This window comes from Stegostoma tigrinum, chromosome 1, assembly GCF_030684315.1.
Source record: "Stegostoma tigrinum isolate sSteTig4 chromosome 1, sSteTig4.hap1, whole genome shotgun sequence".
Lineage (NCBI taxonomy): Eukaryota > Metazoa > Chordata > Chondrichthyes > Orectolobiformes > Stegostomatidae > Stegostoma > Stegostoma tigrinum.
The window spans coordinates 38,885,534-38,908,621 of NC_081354.1; the positions used below are offsets into that span (position 1 = coordinate 38,885,534).

Below are 23,088 nucleotides of genomic sequence, written 5' to 3' on the forward strand. Positions count from 1 at the left end.
TCTCTTTAAATGTAGCTGTTTTCTGTTAGTTAGCAGACTACTACCGAATTTTAAATTGAAACTTAATGAGGGTTACGAATAACATCAAGTGACAGAAATATCAGTGTTTATAATGCACAAATTGCAACACTAAAAAATGTTTTGCATTAATTATTTTATGCAAAACATTTTTTAGTGTTGCAATTTGTGCACATTCCTATTTAATTATTTATTGTTTTTCAACTGGACACTTTGTTTCTGGGTGTGTCTTCATTGTGTGACTATAAAAATTTTCTCTCACTGTCCTCATTTCCTAGTGCTGTTGTCTTTTAATTGCTACCAATTCCCAGAAAAAGTTCCATGTCAAAGTCTTAATTGACTTGCACTCTCTGAACTTGCTGGATGACAGGCTTTCTAAGGATTACTCTGTTGCGCTAGTAATCATGGATGTAAAACACAAATCAATGAAAATTTATTGCAAATCTAATTCTACTTATACAATTTAAAATTCTAGGGAGATAGGTTTTTCTGAAAAGTCATTCATGACTTAGTGGTAGCAGCGTCCTTCCAGGTCAAAAAGCCTTGGTTTTTGGAGATGTGAGCATAAGCTCAAGGCTGGCACTTCAATGCAGTTGGGGTGGCAGTTTTCAAGATATTGTAAAAGGTTCTATGGCAGGTATAGTAAGGGTATTACCTAGTATTTATCCAACAAACAGTCTTCTTGAAATAGGTTATCTGATTATTGCTGTTCTGTTGTTCGGCGCAATTCTTTTTGTGCATATTTATAGAATCTCCACAATGTGAAAGTAGGCCATTCTCCCCATCGGGTCCACACTGGCCCTCGGAAGTGCATTCCACCCACACCCAACCCTCTACCCTAATCCTGTAACGCCACATTTCCTCTCGCTAATCCACCTGGCTACACATCCCTTGTTGCCATGTTTCAGTCAACAGATGTGAATTTGGAAATGTACAGCAGGTTAGGCAGCATTGGAACAGCAGGAAAGTCAACGTTTGGGGCGAAACCCTTCCTCCAGACTGGGGAAGGGAAAGGGAACTAAAAAGAGAGGAGGGGGAAATCGTGCTGGGCGAAGAGCAGGTGGGGAGGCGGTCGGTGGATGAAGGTCGGGGTTATTGTGATTGGTCAGTAGGAATACGACAGTAACTACATTCCAAAAATACTTTATGAACGAAAAAAGACTTTGGGACACGGAGTTTGTAAAATACCCCATATAAATATAAATTATTTTATTTTTATGGATATTATGTGGACTCAGGTGCTGACACACACACATACACATAAACACAGGACATTAAATGTGGGATAACGAGGTAGAGCTAGATGAACACAGCAGGTCAAGCAGCATCAGAGGAGCCGAAAAGCTGACGTTTCGGGTCTGGACTTTTCTTCAGAAAATTAAATGTATGGTTTCCTCCCTTTACTGTTTTGCCCAAAAGGAGTATTGTACGTGATATTCTGAATACCAGCTCTCTCACCCAAGCAAAATTACAAATAGCAGTGCGTCATTTTCAATTTCAACAGACAACCAGAAAACAAGGGCATATTAAAACAAACCAATCAATTCGTTTAGAAAGGAACATAATAGTAAATTTAAGTGTATATTTAGCGAAAACAAAATAACATAATGTGGACGGATCGCAATGGAGAGGCAAAATAAAACATTATTCCATAGGCAACGTCCTTTCGTCAATACATGCTATGATATTAATAACGAGCCGCTAATGTTGCGGCTGAATGCAACTCCTGAAATACCAGCAGATGGCGGCTTCTGAAAGGGCACCCACCGTCCTCAATTAGCCTCACCCCAACGCAGTAACCATTAAGAATCAGCGATTTGTCCTTTAGTATCTGGTTTTCTGCTCCTTCCCCCATTTCCTCTGTTCTCTCACAACAACTTTTACTGCCTTATGTTGACCAAAATCACGTTTCAGTCGTCCACAGAAGCATATTTCAAAACCCTTTTATTCCTATTGAACCCTCAATAAACTTTAGAAATTGTGTGCAGTGTATCCTTGTAATCGCGAGAATTATCTTTAACATTTAGCCGCGTTTTGCTAAGTAGTTACAGGCAAAGAAATCTAAAAATCTATAAGCTTGCCTGCTGGTACATATCATTCCGGTCGCATATACATGGCCAAACAGGAGCACTATTGGTTTCATATCAGAAATTCAATACTTCAGACACGGCTGTTATTTTATCGAGTTCCGACTTACCACTTGTCCCGACCACCAAAGAAAAGCGGAGTATTTCAAACTTCATGTCCAATTAATTGCAGCGAGGTTAGACCTCTTGGCTGTGAGTTCAAACTGTTCTGTGTGAGAGCCTTTTTCCAAATGAGGCTGTCGCTGTGAGACAATCAAGCGGGAGTGCGGACCTTTACGAGTTGTAGTCTGGAGACAGATGGAAACGTCTGCTTTCCAGCCTCTCTGTTGCTGCTTGGCCTGCTGCGTTCATTCCAGCTCTACACCTTGTTATCTCTGTCTCATTTCTCTAATGGATCGCAGATTTAAACGCGCGGAATGTAAGATTCAGTAAGTAAATAGAATGAGAGACATGGAAGAGCTCTTTGGTAATTCACTTGTCATAATGGAGGTCAGACTGAGGAATGAAGAACTTTTTTTCTACTTATTTGTTTACCAAATTACAGAGAAAGAGGGGCTGTTCAACTGAACCTGCCCCAACAAGGTGGTACTCTTATACAGTCTTCTAATGACATCATATAGAACATAGAACAGTACAGCACCGAACAGGCCCTTCAGCCCATGATGTTGTGCCGACCTGGCAAAGGCAAAATGATGAGGAACACAACACCAATGATTCGCCTTCCCTTTGTAATAACGTCAGAAGTGGGGATGTTCGTTGATGCTGGTGCCCTGTTTATTACCATTCATGCTTCCTCATACAGAAGCCAGTCATGGGCTTTTGGATACAGTTAGATGACATTTAGGGCCGGGCTGGCAATTGGGAAGTAAAGTTGATCAAACAAAAGTGACTGGCAATGACCATTTACAAAAAGTGGCAATTAACTATCCCTCTTGACATTCATTGTATTACCATCATAATTTCCTGCTCCATCAACATCCTGGAGGTTACTGTTAACCAGAAACAAACTAGGCCAGCCATATAAATAATGCAGATATAAGAGCAGGTTAAAGGTTGTGAACTCTGTTACAAAGAAGAGTCCTTGGATTCAAAGCATTAATTTCATTTCTCTCCACATAGATGTTTCCTAACCTGCTGAATTTCTCCAGCATTTCCTATTTTTGTTTTTATTTCAGATTTCTAGCATCTACAAAATTTTGCTTTTATTAACTAGGAATTTTGTGGTGAGTAACTTATCTCCTGTCTCCTCAAAGGTTGTTCATAACTCATGTGTCACAAATCAGGTGTGTGACAGAATATTCTCCATTTACCTGAATGAGTGCAATTCCAATAACATTCTGTTGCTTGACCCCATCCGGGATAAAGCTGCTTGTATGATTGTTACCCCATTCATTGCCTTAATTTCCTCTTGTATTAACTCAGCAAGGCTCCTTATTGAGCAATGTCCTGGAAGATCACTTGGGAAGATTGTGGCAGATCTATAATACCACCACCTGCATGTTCTGCAAGGCACACACCATCCCAACTTGGAAGGTTATTACCGTTCCTTCACAATCACTGGATCAAAGTCCTGGGGCTGCATCCATGACAGGACTGTGGGTGTACCTGTACTGCACAGACTCCAACCATTAAAAAAATGCTCACCACCATCTTTGCAAATGTGAATTGACATTAAATGGTGGCCTTGCCAACCAAACTTGCTCCCCAAGAATAAATAGAAAAACCCAGCTACAAGCAGTCTGCTTGTCACTTTGCAATAACATTCCTTTTAAAACTTGGAGCTGCTGTGTATGCTAACATTTTATCCGCAAGATTGAGAACTTTTTGAAAAGAAGTTCCTCCAAGCCCAGAATTATACACTTTCTGGATGTTTCTCCTGCTCCTCACTGATCTATTTAGCTGAAATAGCTTACACACACGGATCAAAACTAATTCTGCCTTTATTTTAAAAATCTCAGTTGCATCCCCACATGCCTCAGTCTTTGCATTATCAAAATATTTCAGTATTCTAAACTTGTTGACTATTTATGGCCCTTAAACTAGATTATCAACGCAACAATCCTTTTGTGAACCCATTACAATGCATTGACAATTCACAATTATATGAATATTCTAACAGTACACATATTCTACATAGAATAGAATAAAATAACATGAAATTCCTACAGTGTGGAAGCAGGCCATTTGGCCCATCGAGTCCATACTGACCCTCCAAAGAACATCCCACACAGACCCACCCACTACATTTCCCACCCTAGTCACTATGGACAATTTAGCATAGCCTATCCCACCTAAACTACACATCTTTGGACTGAGGGAGGAAACCAGAGCAAACCCATGCAGACATGTGGAGTATGTACAAAATCCACATAGGCTGGAATCAAACCCATGTTCCTGGTGCTGTGAGGCACTGAGCCACATGGCTGTGGCCTTACCCAGGTCTCGTACAAATGAAGGATTATAGTTCTTATTTTATGTTTGCTTGGTTTTTCTAGTGTATCTGAACACTCTATTTGCTTTTACATCTTTGAACAGATCTAACAACTCAAGATTGGACATACATGTGGCACTATGGGCCATCAGCAGCAGCAAAGCCATATTCTAGCACAATTTATAAACATCATGCCCCGGCATATTCCCCACTCTACCCTTACTATCAAACCAGGGGATCAAACTTGATTCAATGAAGAATGCAGGAGGGCATGCCAGGAATAGCACCAACAATAGCTAAAAATGAGGTGCTAACCGAGTGATGCTACAAAGCATGACTTTTTGTAGTCCAAATTGCACAGGTGCAAAGTTATAGAGTAATTCCACAGCCAATAGATCAAATTTAAGTTCTGCAGTCCTGCAACATCCAGTCATGAACAATCAAACAACTCTCAGCAGGAGGCAGCTCTACAAATATCCCCATCCTCAATGATAGGGGAACCTAGCAAAACAATGAAAAAGATAAGTTTGGAGCAATTGCAACAATTTTCTGTCAAAAGTGAAGAATGGATGATCCAATTCCCTCAGAGGTCCCAGGGTCACAGATGTCTGTTTGCAATCAATCCAATTCACACCATGTGATATCCAAAAATAGCTGGTGGAACTCAGTACTACAAAGGCCATGGACTCTGAGAACATTTCAGCAACAGTTCTGAAGACTTATGGCACAGAGCCTGCTGCCACTTAATCCAAAATGTTCTAGTTAAGCTACAACATTGAAATCCACCCCAAGATGTGGAAAACTATGCAAGTGTGTCCAGTACACACAAAAAAACAGAACTACCTGTTCCTGTCCTATAAATCTGCTCTTGACTGTCAGTAAAGTGATGGAAAGTATTATTAAAATACTATAAAGCAGCACTTGTTCGTCAATAGTCTGCTTACTGACACTCAGTTTGGGGTCCACCGAGGCCTCTCAGTTCCTGACTTTATTACGACCTTGGTTCAATCAAGGGCAAAAGAGTTGAATTCCAGAGGGGCATTTAAATTGACTACCCTTGACATCAAAGTTGCATTTGACTAATGTAGCATCAAGGAATCTTAGTAAATCTAGATAGAGTCAATGGAAATCATGGTGAAACCACTCCGCTGGTTGGAGTCATACCTGACACAAAAGAAGATGGCTGTGGTTTTTGGAGGTCAGTTATCTCAGCTCCAGACCATCTCTGCAGGAGTCCCTTAGAATAGTGTCCCAGGCCCCACCATATTCTGTTGCCTCATCAATGACTTTCATCCATCATAATTTCAGAAGTGGGAATGTTTGCTGATGATTGGTCATCAAAATGGTGGTGGAATAGGTGGGCTGAGCCCGGGGCTTGTCCGCTGCCATCAACCTTCTTTATCTTTGTTTGCTTCTATTCTCTGTGGCTTTTTTTCTTTTCTCTTTGTTTTCTTTTCTTTTGGGCCTACAGAGTGATGGGTGAGCAAGGAGGCGTCTGGCAGTGGCAGGAGCAGTTGCAACACAGGAATGAGCCAGACGCAGTTCCACCCCTGCCCCGCGTCTCCTAGTAAGCAAGGAGCAGGTACCAGAATAATCCCCCCAGTCTAGATGTGCAGGTTAGGCCAAGGCTCTGGGTCCGTGGCTGGGTCTAGGTACCTGAAGGTGCAGAGTTGGCAGTCTTGGCACAGCATGGCAGTCTCCCAGTGTGATGATCTTCTGCTGGGGTGGCAGTCATCTCCCATGTGGATATCTTTTTCAGCTTTTAGGTGTTCTAGCATCCTAGCAGGTGGTCTTGTTCAGGACAGGCGGTCTCGGGCCACAGTGGCAGTCTTCCTCAATGACAGCTTCCAGCCCAGTGTTCCAGTGGCCCAGCTGGCAATCTTGTCCTGGAATGGCAGTCTTGTCCAGGCTGTGTCGTCCGGGTATTCCATCATTCCTTAATCAGCTTTCCACATGCTCAGGAGCCTTTAACTTTGATTTATTACTATGTTTGACTTTTTTCATTGATCTAGCTATCTAAATGCAGCAAGACCTGGACAATATCCAGGCTTGGGCTGACAAGTCGCCAGTTTGTGCCACACAAATGTCTGGCAATGATATCTCCATCAAGAGGGAACCGAACTATTGCCTCGCAATATTCAATGGGAACTTACATTGAAACTCCCACTGTCAACATTACTACTATCATTGTCCAGAAACTGAACTTCACTCACCATATAAATACTGTGGATACAAAGCATGTCAGAAACTAGGAATACTGAAGTGAGTAATTCATCTCCTGATGCTCCAAAGCCTATCCACAGACTGACATGCTGTGCTAAGACTGCCAACTCTCCACCTTCAGGTACCTAGGCCCAGACACAAATCAGAAACATGATGGAATACTTCCCACTTGCCTGGATGACTGCAGCTCCAACAACACTCATTAACATTATTCAGCACAGTGCAGGCTGCTTGATAGGTACTGATCTGCAATCGTTCACTCTAACCACTGCTGACTCTCAGTAGCAATGGTGTATACTGTCTGTAAAGTGTATTGCAAAAACTCACCAAGAATTCTTAGACAGCATCTTTCAATCATTCAACGACTTCCATCTAGAAGAACAAGGAAAGCAGATATGTGGGATACCATCATCTCTAAGTTTCTCATGTAGCTGTACTGACCTGGAAATTCTTTGCCGTTTCTTCAGTATCATTGGGTCAAAATTATGGAATTTCCTGTTTACTGACATTGTGGATCTACCTAAAGCACATAGACTTCAGCAGTCCAAGAGGGAAGCTCACCACAACCATCTAAAGGGCAACTAGGAACGGGGAATAAATGCTGGCCGAGACAGCAATGCCCATGTCCAATGAATGAAGTAAAAAAAATGACTCCCTGATAGAAAGTTGCATACTAAATTAAACCACTGTGGTCATAGCTTCCTACATCTGACATATGGCTGATTTTAAACAAGTCTAATTAGTTTCTGTGGGAGGTCTTGTGTCACATTGCGCGAGTCAGAAGCTTTGAGTTCATGACCCATTATAGTGTATGAAAAAGCTAAGCTTGTTCGTAATGCAGCCCAACAGGTTACCCATCTACCTGCAGATCCTTCCAACACATGCTGAAGGCAGGCAGTGAGAGTGGGAGAGATTCTTATTCAGCCATTTGTTGGAGCCTCTGACTATCCATCACTCAAACCCACACACCCCTGAACACTATGGGCAATTTAGCATGGCCCATCCACCTAGCCTGCATATCTTTGGACTGTGGGAGGAAACCGGAGCACCCGGAGGAAACCCATGCAGACACGGGGTGAATGTGCAAACTCCACACAGACAGTTGCCCGAGGCTGGAATCGAACCCGGGTCCCTGGTGCTGTAAGGCTGCAGTGATAACCACTGAGCCACCGTGCCGAGTTAAATGTGATAGTAAAAAAAGTATCCATGAAGATGAGAAAAAGAAAATGACAAGACAGAGTCACAGATCTGACTAACAGATACTTTCATGTGAAATTTGTATAGTGCAAGGTGCAGAGGAGTTCTTAGATTGCCAGGAGAAGTGAAGGTGAAGCCTCACTAAGTGGAAGAATCACAGTGGCATACAGCAAAAGCTGAACATGCATCTGATAGAGGTCGTGTTCCAAGCAACATTGAACAGGTTAGGAGCAAATGCATTTGCAAAACAAATGGAAAGTGAAAGGAGCATACCCCACAGCAGATACCACTTTTGAAGATCATCTGGAACATACCAGAGAGTGAAAAACTAAATTACGCATTGGGAAATCAAAGGACCAGGATGAAATCGTAAAAGTCAATATGTTAATTCAAGTTGATGTAGAAATCAATGACAAGACATAAGTTCACAGAACTTGGGTACCAAAAATCAAATCACTGATCATCTGGAAATTAATCTTTTTAAGAATGCCTAAATCGGGTTTTTCGTATTTTAGAATCAGTGAACAAGTTGTTTGCTCCTCCCAAACTTGTTTTACACTTGGCAAGGAGTATGAGTGTTAGTTGGGTCCTTGGACAGCTAGCAAATATTGCAATTATCTTTTCAGTTTCAGTTTCCTGAAGTTTCCATCCAGTCAGTCTTGTAATCGGGTGCACTTCTTAGAGACAGTGAAAAAGCCTTCTCCAATGTGTGATTGGGTCTGCAGCCTGAAATCCATGTGTCTCCTCTGCCAAAGGGAGAACTTTATGAAATAACAGCTTGTATGTATTTTGCCTCTCTGAGTTTATGATGTTCATATTTTATAATTGTAGGTGATGATTTATTTCCAATATGTGAAGATTCTCATAATTGAGTAAATTAAATTTTTCCACACCTCCAATTTTCCACACCTCCAGCAGTGGAGTGAGTAAGGCAAGGGTGGTGAATGTAGAATCTCTCTTGTATAGCCCTACATTGTGTTGTCATTTCATTCTGCCCTCGTAGTGGAATGCTCACCATAAATAAAACAGAACAATATTGTTTGCTTTGCATTTTACAGGGAAGGAAATTCTTTCAAAAATATAAAATATGGACTATTAAATTCCATCATCTGATTTAATATCTAGTACTTTCATGGGTTAAAATAGATTTTTAAAAGGGCCAACCATCTTCAGCTGCTTCATCAATGACCTTCCTTGCGTAATATTCAGCATTATTAGTGACACCTCAAATGCTAGAGCAATCCATGTCTAAATGCAGCAATACTTGGACAGTGTTCAAGTTTGGCCTGCAAAGTGGCAAGTAATATTCATGCCACACCAGTGCCTGGCAATGACCATCTCAAACAACAGTGAGTCTATCATTGCCCCTTGACATTCAAAGGTATGATCATCACCGGGGATTAGAATTGACCAGAGATTGAACTGGATTATCCATTTAAATACTGTGGCTACAATAGCAGGTCAGAGGCTACGGGTCTGCAGCAAGTAGCTTACTTTGTGACTCCCCAAAGCCTGTCCATATCTGACGGAATGCTCTTCACTCGCCTGGATAATCGCGACTCTAACAACATCATCCAGAACAAAGCAGCCTGCTTGGATGACACCATATCCACAAATATCCACTCCCTCCGCTTATACAGTAGCAGCAGTAAGAACCATATAAGAAATTTCTGCACTGCAAGAATTCACTAAAATTCCTGATACAGCACCTTTGAAACCATGACCATATCCATCTTGAATGATAAGCCAGCAAATACACGGGAACATCACCATCTGCAAGCTCCCCTCCACGACCCTCACCATCTTGACCTTGTAATATATTGATGTTCTTCAGTGTCGCTGGGTCCAAATCCTGGAACTCCCTTCTTAAGCACATTATGGGTGTACCTATACCAAATCAATTGCAGCATTTGAAGAAGGCAGCTCACCAACTCCATTTCAGAAGCAATTTGGGATGAGGAATATATGCCCAGCCAGTGATGCCCAAATCCCGTGAGTGAATAAAAAAAATACTTAAAATGATAACAGGAATCACTAAACAAACATAGGTTGGCAAATTTCACATAAGATTAAATAAAAGTCAATCTCAGCTAAAATTAACATTTTGTCCAAGAGTAATGTAACCAATCAGCAACACAACCCTCAGGGCCCATCAGAGATTTGATAGTTTTGACTTCATCATCATATTATAACTTTGTACCTGTGTGTAGGTGTGAAAGTCTGAGTGACTGCACAAAGGTTGCTTACTTGACCTCACATTTTTATTATTTTTCTCAGGGATATCAAGTAATAAACATGTTATTTTTGTATGTCAAGAAAATGTGTCCTGTAGCACTATTGCTACAATAAAGAATAATTTACTTATTTTTTTAACTGGAGAATGATACAGCCTTGTGCCAAAATAAATCTAAAATGTTTGCTGAGGAAGTTGAAAAGATGGGAGACAGTCCACTCCTTTCTCACCTGGTCATAATAATCACTCTGGATGAAGATGTCACACTAAATGAGTTGTAATGCTGATGAGAAAACATAATATGTCTGCATATGGTATTTCCTATCTTCTTTTAGTAGAGGAATACGGATGCGTTAAGGCCTCCATGTAAATAAGATAGATATGTTACTTCTGATTCTGTCATATTTATCACCTTTTAAGCTCAGGAGCAAGGCCACATATCATAGAAAAGGGCTGATGTGGAGATACTGCCATGGATTGGGTAATCTAAGAACAAAGAACAAATAACAAAAAACAAAGAAAATTACAGCACAGGAGCAGGACCTTCGGCTCTCCAAGCCTGCGCAGATCAAGCCCTTCTATCTAAACCTGCCACCTATTTTCCAAGGGTCTGTATCATAGAACATAGAACATAGAACAGTACAGCACAGAACAGGCCCTTCAGCCCACGATGTTGTGCCGACCCATTGATCCTCATGTATGCACCCTCAAATTTCTGTGACCATATGCATGTCCAGCAGTCTCTTAAATGACCCCAATGACCTTGCTTCCACAACTGCTGCTGGCAACGCATTCCATGCTCTCACAACTCTCTGTGTAAAGAACTCGCCTCTGACATCCCCTCTATACTTTCCTCCAACCAGCTTAAAACTATGACCCCTCGTGTTAGCCATTTCTGCCCTGGGAAATAGTCTCTGGCTATCAACTCTATCTATGCCTCTCATTATCTTGTATACCTCAATTAGGTCCCCTCTCCTCCTCCTTTTCTCCAATGAAAAAAGTCCGAGCTCAGTCAACCTCTCTTCATAAGATAAGCCCTCCAGTCCAGGCAGCATCCTGGTAAACCTCCTCTGAACCCTCTCCAAAGCATCCACATCTTTCCTATAATAGGGCGACCAGAACTGGACACGGTATTCCAAGTGCGGTCTAACCAAAGTTTTATACAGCTGCAACAAGATCTCATGACTCTTAAACTCAATCCCCCGTTAATGAAAGCCAAAACACCATATGCTTTCTTAACAACCCTGTCCACTTGGGTGGCCATTTTAAGGGATCTATGTATCTGCACACCAAGATCCCTCTGTTCCTCCACACTGCCAAGAATCCTATCCTTAATCCTGTACTCAGCTTTCAAATTCGACCTTCCAAAATGCATCACCTCGCATTTATCCAGGTTGAACTCCTTCTGCCACCTCTCAGCCCATCTCTGCATCCTGTCAATGTCCCGCTGCAGCCTGCAACAGCCCTCTATACTGTCAACAACACCTCCAACCTTTGTGTCGTCTGCAAACTTGCTGACTCATCCTTCAATCCCCTCATCCAAGTCATTAATAAAAATTACAAACAGTAGAGGCCCAAGGACAGAGCCCTGTGGAACTCCACTCACCACTGACTTCCAGGCAGAATATTTTCCTTCTACTACCACTTGCTGCCTTCTGTTGGCCAGCCAATTCTGTACCCAGACAGCTAAGTTCCCCTGTATCCCATTCCTCCTGATCTTCTGAATGAGCCTACCATGGGGAACCTTATCAAATGCTTTACTGAAGTCCATATACACCACATCAACAGCTCGACCCTCATCAACTTTTCTAGTCACATCCTCAAAGAACTCGATAAGGTTTGTGAGGCATGACCTGCCCCTCACAAAGCCGTGTTGATTGCATTTGATCAAGCCATGCTCTTCCAGATGGTCATAAATCCTATCCCTCAGAATCCTTTCTAACACCTTGCAGACGACAGACGTGAGACTTACTGGTCTGTAATTGCCGGGAATTTCCCTATTTCCTTTCTTGAAGAGAGGAATTACATTTGCCTCTCTCCAGTCCTCAGGTACGACTCCAGTGGAGAGCGAGGATGCAAAGATCCTTGCAAGTGGCGAAGCAATTGCATTTCTCGCTTCCCAAAGCAGCCGAGGACAAGTCTGGTCTGGGCCTGGCGACTTATCAATCTTAATGTTTGACAAAATTTTCAGCACATCAGCTTCCTCTACCTCTATCCATTCCAGCATGTACACCTGCTCTTCAAAGGTTTCATTCACTACAAAGTTCGTTTCTTTCGTAAAGACAGAAGCAAAAAACTCATTTAGGGCTTCCCCTACCTCCTCAGACTCCACACACAAGTTCCCTATGCTATCCCTGATCGGCCCTACTCTTTTTTTGACCATTCTCTTATTCCTCACATAAGTGTAAAATGCCTTTGTGTTTTCCCTAATTCGTTCTGCCAAGCCTTTCTTGTGCCCCCTCCTGGCTCTCCTCAGACCATTTTTGAGCTCCTTCCTTGCCTGCGTGTAATCCTCTCTAGCTGAACTTGACCCTAGCTTCCTCCACCTTATGTAAGCTACCTTCTTCCTTTTCACAAGAAGCTCCACCGCTCTCGTCATCCAAGGTTCCTTTGTCTTACCCCTTCTTGCCTGTCTCAGAGGGACATATTTACTCATCACTCGCAACAACTGTTCCTTAAACAGTCTCCACATATCTATAGTGCCCTTACCATGGAACAATTGTTCCCAGTCCATGCTTCCTAACTCATGTCTAATTGCGTCATAGTTTCCTCTTCCCCAATTAAATATCCTCCCATTTTGCCTAATCCTCTCCTTCTCCATAGCTATGTAGAATGTGAGGCAGTTATGGTCACTATCACCAAAATGCTCTCCCACCACAAGATCTGATACCTGCTCTGATACTGGCTCGTTTCCGAGCACCAAGTCTAGAATGGCCTCTCCCCTCGTCGGCTTGTCAACGTACTGAGTTAGGAAACCCTCCTGAACACACCTTACAAAAACAGCTCCATTCAAATTTTCTGCTCGAAGGAGGTTCCAATCAATATTAGGAAAGTTAAAGTCACCCATTACAACAACCCTACTACGTCCACACTTTTCCAAAATCTGTCGACCTATGCTTTCTTCAATCTCCCTGCTGCTATTGGGGGGCCTGTAGTAAAGCTCTAATGAGGTGACTACTCCCTTGCTGTTCCTAATTTCCACCCATACTGACTCAGTAGGCAGATCTTCCTCGACAATGGAAGCTTCTGTAGCTGTGATACCCTCTCTGATTAGTAGTCCTACACCCCCTCCTCTTTTTCCCCCTTCCCTATTCTTTTTAAATGTTCTAAACTCTGGAACATCCAGCAACCATTCCTGCTCCTGAGAAACCCATGTCTCTGTTATGGCCACAACATCATAGCACCAGGTACTGATCCATGCTCTAAGTTCATCACTTTTATTCCTGATACTCCTTGCGTTAAAGCAAACCCACTTTAACTGATCCCTTGGTTCCTTCCCAGGAAAATCCTTCCCACTAGCTGGTCTACCTCTTGCTACTGCCTCACCTGCATCAACTCTCACCTCCGGTATACAGCTCAGGTTCCCACCCCCCTGCCATACTAGTTTAAACCCTCTTGAACTACTCGAGCAAACCTTCCACCCAGGACATTAGTCCCCTTCCAGTTCAGATGCAACCCGTCCTTCTTGTACAGGTCCCACCTTCCCCAGGTGGCATCCCAATTATCTACATATCTGAAGCCCTCCCTCCTACACCAGCTGCGTAGCCACGTGTTAAGCTGTGCCCGCTCCCTGTTCCTCGCCTCGCTATCTTGTGGCACCGGTAATAAACTAGAGAACACTACTCTGTTCGTCCTGCTTTGCAGCTTCCATCCTAACTCCCTGAAGTCACTTTTTATATCCTCAATCCTATTTCTGGCTAGATCATTAGTGCCAATATGTAACACGATTTCTGGCTGTTCGCCCTCCCCTTTTAGAACCTTATACACCCGATCGGAGACGTCCCGGACCCTGGCACCAGGGAGGCAACATACCTTCTGGGAATCCCGATCCTGACCACAAAATCTCCTATCGATTCCCCTAACTATCGAGTCCCCTACCACGAGTACTTTTCTATTCTGCCCCCTTCCCTTCTTTGCCACAGTATCAGGCTCAGTGCCAGAGAACTGACTACTATGGCTTTCCTCTGGTAGGTCATGCCCCCCAGCAGTATCCAAAACGGTATACTTATTGCTGAGGGGAATGCCCACAGGGGATCTCTGCACTGTCTGTCTGTCCCCTTTCCTCCCCCTAACTGTAACCCATCTATCCTTGTCCTGAGCCTTAGGAGTGACCAACTTCCGGTAACTCCTCTCAATTACCCCCTCTGCCTCCCGAATGATCCGTAGTTCATCCAGCTCCACCTCCATTTCCCTAACACGGTTTTCAAGGAGCTGTAGTTGGGTGCACTCCCCGCAGATGTAGCCAGCGGAGACGTGCGCCACGTCTCCCAACTGCCACATTCTGCAGGAGGAGCAAGCAACTGTCCTAGCCTCCATACCCCACTTATCTGAACACCCACTCAGTACTAAAGTAGAAAGCTTACTTCAAGTAATAATAACAAATTAATAACAAACTTATATTCAATAGAGAAAGTTTAGAATGAACCTTACCTTATTAACTAGGTTAGAGGAGGAGGGCGGGTGGGAGACACTACAGTTGTAGAGTCTCGGGTTTAGCCGCCTTGCTGATATATATGGTCACTGCTTTCCTTCCCGGCTGCCCCTCTGGTCCTCGTCACTTCCTCTGCTTCCTGCCCATTCGTGTATCTGTCTAAGATGTATGACGCTATCGGCTTGCCTCTATCACCTCTGCTGGCAACACATTCCAGGCATTCAGCACCCTCTGCATAAAGAACTTTCCACACTTATTTCTCCCTTAAACCTTTCCCCTCTCACCTTGAAATTGTGACTCCGTAATTGAGTCCCCCACTCTGGGAAAAAGCTTCTTGCTATCCACCCTGTCTGTACCTCTCCTGATTTTGTAGACCTCAATCAGGTCCCCCCTCAACCTTCGTCTTTCTAATGTAAATAATCCTAAGCTACTCAACCTCTCTTCATAGCTAGTGCCCTCCATACCAGGCAACATCCTGGTGAAGCTCCTCTGCACCCTCTCCAAAGCATCCACATCCTTTTGGTAATGTTGTGACCAGAACTGTATGCAGTATTCTAAATGTGGTCGAACCAAAGTCCTATACAACTGTAACATGACCTGCCAACTTTTGTACTCAATACCCCATCTGATGAATGAAAGCATGCCGTATGCCTTCTTGACCACTCTATCCACCTGTGTTGCCATCTTCAGGGCACAATGGATCTGAACAGCCAGATCTCTCTGTGCATCAATTTTCTCAAGGGCTTTTCCATTTACCATATAGTTCTCACTTGAATTGGATCTTCCAAAACGCATCATCTTGCATTTGCCTGGATTGAACTCCATCTGCCATTTCTCCACCCAACTCTCCATTCTATCTATATTCTGTTGCATTCTCCGACAGTCCCCTTCACTATCTGCTACTTCACCAATCTTAGAGTCATTTGCAAACTTGCTAATCAGACCATCGATAGCTTCCTCCAGGTCATTTATGTATATCACAAACAATAGTGGTCCCTGTGGATCCCTGTGGAACACCACTGGTCACAGTTCTCTAGTTTGAGAAACTCCCTTCCACTACAATTCTCTGTTTCCTGTTGCTCAGCCAGATCTTTATCCATCTAGCTAGTACACCCTGGAGCCTGTGCGACTTCACTTTCTCCATCAGCCTACCATGGGGAACCTTATCAATCACCTTACTGACGTCGATGTATGTGACGTCTACAGCCCTTCCCTCATCAACCAACTTTGTCACTTTTTCCACTTTATCCTGGAAAAACTTATAGTAAGAGAACAAAAGACAAACATAGTTCTTAGGGGCATGTTCACAAAAGAGGAAAAGTTTGTCGAGTCAGTCCTTTGGCCAGATGATCAAAGAAAAGAAACGTACTTGCATTTATATGAGGTTCATGGCTGCAGGATATCTTTAAGTGTTTTGCAACTGATGGATTACCATTGAAGTTCCCAATGTGTAATCACTTACTATTGTGTGATTTGATATTACATAACGCAGATGAAAACTAATCTATGAGAAGATCATTAGTGCACTTTGGTAATTGATTTCTTTTAGTGTCTGGGTGAAGGTTTTGGTAACCACTAGTTTTAGAATCACAATGGGGGCAGGTCACCTACGTGATTGGAGAGACCTATGGCATCCTCATACTGGCCTTGGGCTGTAGTACAATGGAGTCAGCAATAGTACAGACAGCCAGGCAGCAAGAAGAAGATCAAGATTCGGCATAACAAAGTGTGAAACTGGATCAACACAGCAGGCCAAGCAGCATCTCAGGAGCACAAAAGCTGACGTTTTGGGCCGAGACCCTTCATCAGAGAGGGGGATGGGGGAGAGGGTTCTGAAATAAATAGGGAGGAAGGGGGAAGCGGACTGAAGATGGAGAGAAAAGAAGATAGTTGGAGAGGAGAGTATAGATGGGGAGGTAGGGAGGGGATAGGTCAGTCCAGGGAGGATGGACAGGTCAAGGAGGCGGGATGAGGTTAGTAGGTAGGCAATGGAGGTGTGGCTTGAGGTGGGAGGAGGGGATAGGTGAGAGGAAGAACATGTTAGGCAGGCGGGGACGAGCTGGGTTGGTTTAGTGATGCAGTGGGGGGAGGGGACAAACTGGGCTGATTTTGGGATGCAGTTGGGGAAGGCGAGATTTTGAAGCTGGTGAAGTCCACATTGATACAATTGGGCTGCAGAGTTCCCAAATGGAATATGAGTTGCTGTTCCTGCAACCTTCGGGTGGCATCATTGTGGCACTGCAGGAGGCCCATGATGGACATGTCGTCTGAGGAATGGGAGGGGGAGTTAAAATGGTTTGCGACTGGGAGGTGCAGTTGTTTATTGCGAACTGAGCGGAGGTGTTCTGCAAAGCGGTCCCCAAGCCTCCACTTGGCTTCCCCAATGTAGAGGAAGCCACACCGGGTACAGTGGATACAGTATACCACATTGGCAGATGTGCAGGTGAACATCTGCTTAATATGGAAAGTCATCTTGGGGCATGGGATAGGGGTGAGGGAGGAGGTGTGGGGGCAAGTGTAGCACTTCCTTATCTTGGATTCTCCAGCATCTGCAGTTCCCATTATCTCTGATCAAGATTCGGCAACTGGTGGTCATTGATCAGCGGTCCCCAGTTAAGTGAGCTGGGGTTGGCTGTTTGGCTGGGCAGGGGTTAGGAGCTCAGAGATTGACAGCAGTGTTAAGCATTCATGAAATGTAAATATGGAGGAACACTCTTCCTCCTCCAGGTTCTGCATTAACAGTAAATACCTTTTGGACAGCTTACTTATTATGGTGCATGTAGATAAAAGGGTGGTTTTATTGAGGGCCAATGGCATCACCAACACGCATATAGAAACACTACTCTTCAGTCAAACATTTGAGTATGGCTCACTGAAATCAATGGTCAGAACAGTATGGAATACAGTATGGACTTGTCAGTGTGTGGTATTATTACACTGGCAACACTATACAGCTATTGCACCAATGCAACAGATGCCCCTGAAATGAATTAGAAAATGGTTGACCCAGAATGCATTCAAAAAGAGCGCTTGGTGCCTACCTGCCAGTCCACTCATTGCCCATTCCCTAAGTGAAGAGATGAGCCATGCAGTGAAGGATGTAATGAGCAGCATGTGGGGTGGTTTGTGCCCATCTGTAAGGGGCAAAGGGTGCAATTAGCAGTGAAGGAAGGCAGTAGTCAGCAGGACAGCAGGAGTGGCAGCCAGAAGGCTCAGTCGTAGCAATACTAAGTCAAAATCACCATCCACACATAAACAGGCAGCCACTTTGGAGTTGGTAACATACACTTTGTGCTTAGCCTGCCCCAGGCTAATCAAGCTTGAGGAGAAGACCTCAAAGAGGTATTATCATCCTTTTGTAAGTCCTGTTCCACCTTTTGTGTATCTAGTCAGAAATGTGTATGCATTTCCCACTTGCAATACCAGGGCCATAGTAGACTAGTGAGTAGCCAAAAAGCAAGTTGAATTAAAGAGGTCCACCTGTTTTTAAAATACTCAGTCAGTTTCCAACAAACAAGTGCAGACCCCAATTGAGAAGCATTTGATCAGATCCTGGAAGTTTTTCTTTTGAAGATTTAAGAATTAATTTTGACTTAAAAGGATAAAGGAAATAGAGTGTTTAGCATCGTGGTGCAATGATAACAATTTCTCTCTCTCGATGTCAGCAAAACAAAAGAACTGACCATTGACTTCAGGAAGAAAGGAGGAGGACACACCCCTATCGACATCAATGGAGCTGAGGTGGAGAGGGTCAAGAGCAGCAAGTTCCTAGGAGTGACAATAACTCTGTACTGGAGTCCCATGTGGATGCAACCATCAAAGAGGCACAATAATGCCTCTTCTTCCTCAGGAGGCTTAGGGAGTTCAGGATATCTGTAAGGACCTTATCAACTTTAACAGGTGCATCATAGAAAACATTTATCTAGGCACATATAGTATGGTACAGCAACTCCTCTGCCCAGGACCGTGAGAAACTATAAAAAGTTGTGGTGCACAGCCCAGACCATCACAGAAGCCAACCTCTCATCTATGGACTGTATTTACACTTCTTGTTGCCGCAGAAAGGCTGCCAGCATCATCAAAGACCTTTCCCACCCTGGTAATACTCTCTTCCAACCTCTTCTGTGAAGCAGGAGATACAGAAGTTTGAACACACACATCAGCAGGTTCAAAAACAGCTTCTTCCCTACTTTTATTAGACTTCTGAACTGTCCAATTTCAAATCTTATGTTGATCTCGCTTTTGTGCACCTCCTGTGCAGTCATAACCTTGTATGCCTTCCCTTTGTTTAAATACTCTATGATCAATGTGTCCTTGTTTGCTATGATTTGTCTGTACTGCTTGCACAATAAAACTTCTCACCGCACTTAGATACTGGTATCAACAATAAATCAAATAAATCAAATTAAACTCCTGCAGTTGCAATGCACATTCGCAGAAAGAAAATATTGATTTTATCATTAACTTTGAAATGATGAAAAATTCATGATAATATTGCAAGGATATGTTTATGGAATCAATCTCATAGTGTAAAGGTGACTTCTGCCAATACACATACAACAATGAACGAGATGTGTGGACAAAGTCAGACAGAATATCAATCATTTTGACTCATTCTTCCCCATTGTGGGCTATTTTCCTCTTAAATGAGATAGAGGCAGGTATTAAGGGAAATAAGAAAGGGTGGAACAGATTTTAATTTTGGTACGGCTGGAGATGTTTTCTGAGCAACTGAGTAGGCAGCAGAGAGGACATTCAGAGTAAGTGGTGTCAGAAGTTGGGATTGGTGACAGTAAGTGAGGGAAGACATGATATCACAGATGATAGCGAGAGTGGTAGAACATGAGTTATATGTCAACAGTTCAATGTTATTTATCCCTGATTTGAATGTATTTATGTGTACCAAGTAGTTGTTCTTGTTATGTGCAGAAACCTGGTCTGTGCTTTCTGTTTACCTGGGTCTAGATGACAGTATATTGGAGAATTTGCATACTTTGATAGAATGCTTAACAATAGAGGCAACTATATAGTTGAATAGTTGAATCAACCTCTCCACCTCCTCACCCACTCCAACCTCTCCCCCACAGAATATGCAGCTCTCTGCTCCCTTGGCTCCAATCCCAACCTTACGGACAAGGGAGTTGCAGTTGTAGTATGGCGCATTGACCTCTACATTGCTGAGGCCAGACAGCACCTCCTCCTACCGCCCCCTTGATCATGACCCCACTCTGACCACCAAAACATCATCTCCCAAACCATCCACAACCTCATCACTTCAGGTGACCTCCCACCCATAGCTTCCAACCTCATCGTTTCCCAAAGCCACACCGCCAGCTTCTATTTCCTTCCCAGAATCCACAGACCTGACTGCCCTGGTTGACCTGTTGTCTCTGCCTGCTCCTGCCCCACTGAACTTATCTCTATTTGGCTTGACTCCATTTTCTCCCCGTCGGTCCAGCAACTCCCCTACCTACGTCTGTGACACCACCAACGTCCTCCACATCCTCCAAAACTTCTGATTCCCTGGTTCCCAACACCTCATCTTTACCATGGACGTCCAATCCCTATACACTTGCATTCCCTATGCAGGTGGCTTAAAGGCCCTCCGCTTCTTCCTGTCCCGCAGGCCCGACCAGTCCCCCTCCACTGACACCCTCAGCTGCTTAGCTGAACTTGTCCTCACCAGTACAACTCTCTTTCAATTCCTCCCACTTCCTACAGACAAATTGGGTGATCATAGGTACCTGCATAGGCACAAGCTATGCCTGACTCTTTGTAGGTTACGTGGAACAATCCCTCTTCCATAGCTAAACTGGCCCTAAACCCCACCTCTTCCTCTGTTACAGCGATGACTGTATCGGCGCCGCCTCGTGCTCCCATGGGGAGTTCAAACAGTTCATCCACTTCACCAACACCTTCCACCCCAATCTTAAGTTCACCTGGACCATCTCTGATACCTCTCGCTTCTTCCTGGGCCTCTCTGTTTCCATGCCTGGCAACCACCTGGAAACAGATATCCATTTCAAGCCCATCAACTCCCACAGCTGCCTAGAATACACCTTCTCCCACCCATCTTCCTATGAAATTGCCATCCCTTATGCCCAATTCCTTCGGCTCCGCCGGATCTGCTCCGAGGATGAGGCATTCCACTCCCGAACATCTCAGATATCCTCATTTTTCCAAGGACCACAACTTCCCCCTTCAGTGGTTGAGAATGCCCTTGACCGTGCCTCCCGCATTTCCCGCAACTCATCCCTCACACCCCCTCCTGGCAATAACAACCAAAGCAGAATCCACCTTGTCCTCACGTACCACCCCACCAACCTCAGGATCCAACGCATCATCCTCCAACACTTCTGCCATCTGCAGTCCGACCCCACTACCAAATACGTTTTTCCCTCCCTGGTCTTATCTGCTTTCTGGAGGAACCACTCTCTCTGTGACTCACTTGTCCGCTCCACACTCCCCTCTAGCCCCACCGTACCTGGCACTTTTCTCCGCAACCGCAGGAAGTGCTACACCTGCCCCTACACCTCCCCCCAACCCTCATCCCACCCCAAGAAGACTTTTCACATCAAGCAGATGTTCACCTGCACAGATGGCCTCCTGCAGTGCCACCATAATGCCAACCAAAGGTTGCAGGAACAGCACCTCATATTCCGCTTGGGAACCCTGCAGCCCAATGATATCAATGTGGACTTCACAAGCTTCAAAATCTCCCCTCCTGCTACTGCATCCTAAAACCAACCCAGCTCGTCCCCACCTCCCTAACCTGTCCTTCCTCCCACCTATCCCCTCCGCCTACCTCAAGCCCCACCCCCATCTCCTACCTATTAGCCTCATCTCGCCCCCTTGACCTGTCCATCCTCCCTCGACTGACCTATCCCCTCCCTAACTCCCCACCTTTACTCACCTTTACTGGCTTCAATCCTGCCTCCTTGACCTGCCTGTTTGTTCTCCATCTATATTCCTCTTTATCCGTCATCTATCCGCCACCCCTCTCCCTATTTATTTCAGAATCTCCTTCCCCTCCCCCATTTCTTTAGAAGGGTCTAAGCCTGAAACATCAGGTTTCCTGCTCCTCTGATGCTGCTTGGCCTGCTGTGTTCATCCAGCTCTACACCTTGTTATCTATAGTTGAACAGTGAGTCTTGATTTTTAGCCCACTACCTTAGTGATGCACGACACTTTGTGCCTGAATATATCTTTTTGAAATGCTACTCATTATTCAGATACTATTTTGCTTGAAAATCTTTGATTTAAATATAAGCATTTCAGATTGACTCTTATCCCATCTGAAATATGTCTTTTTTAAGATCTGTACAAAAAACTCTTTTCTGTGCTTTAAAGTCCAGCATTCTCCATTCTTCTGTCATAACTCATTTTTGAAGACTGAGATCAGCCCTCAGAGTTTGTTCTACATTATGTCTGATTATTTTTACACTATCTTCTGTAAAAAAAAACATATATTTTACTTTATTTTGTCTTTGACTGTGGACTGAACTGGGAAAAGAACTGATGGAGGAGGGGACTGAGGAAGTTCTTTTAAAAATCATTTTACTGAAACTCACAGGGTGTGATGTTTACCCTGATGCTTTGTTTAACCAATGGATGGGAGTGGGGGTGGGTGACATGTTTAAAGATGGCCGGCCTCAGGGAGTCTCTGTACAAAGTGAGATGTGATGAGCCACAGGCTGCTGATTGGTTTATGGGTTTGTTGACGCGAAAAGCCATTAAATTGACAACAACGATCTGATGGAATTTTTTGGCTTTGCCGACTACAGCTCTGCATTGGTTGTGTATGTTGAGTCTTTTGTAGTTGTGATCAATTTTATAACACGTGACTTGTTGGACAGCTACTTTACTGTGGCTTCAGTCCCAAACTGGAATGACCGGTTTTGCCAATTTGTAGATCAGGTGCAATTTTAATGCTTTAAATTATGTTATGACTATGATGGAAAGAATACATGGATAATCAACCCCATTACTCACAAGTTGCAGCATTAATATAAAAGCTTTTTAAATCAGGTAAGTGTCACTTGTTTTCTTCTGATCCTGTTTTTCAGAATAAAATAGACTTTCATTGGGTTTCTTTAATAAATGCAAAAGTAATCCATTCAGTTCTTAAATCAAGTGGCAAAACTGGTTAATAACTAGACTATTATCTGGAATTAGAACTATATTCCCATTTAATCCCAAAACAAACCCACACACAACACATGCTCTACAGAAACAATATAAAAGGCCA

At 43.7% G+C, this 23,088-nt stretch overlaps 1 protein-coding gene across 1 annotated transcript in view; it reads right to left on the bottom strand.

The window, feature by feature from the left end:
- Positions 1-2,639, bottom strand: part of rxfp1 (relaxin family peptide receptor 1) — a 138,751-nt gene extending 136,112 nt beyond the window's left edge. Inside the window, 1 exon segment of the mRNA XM_048539259.2 lies at positions 2,216-2,639. Coding sequence (XP_048395216.2) covers positions 2,216-2,261 — 46 coding nt within the window. The 5' untranslated portion in view covers positions 2,262-2,639.
- Positions 2,640-23,088: the final 20,449 nt, after the last annotated feature.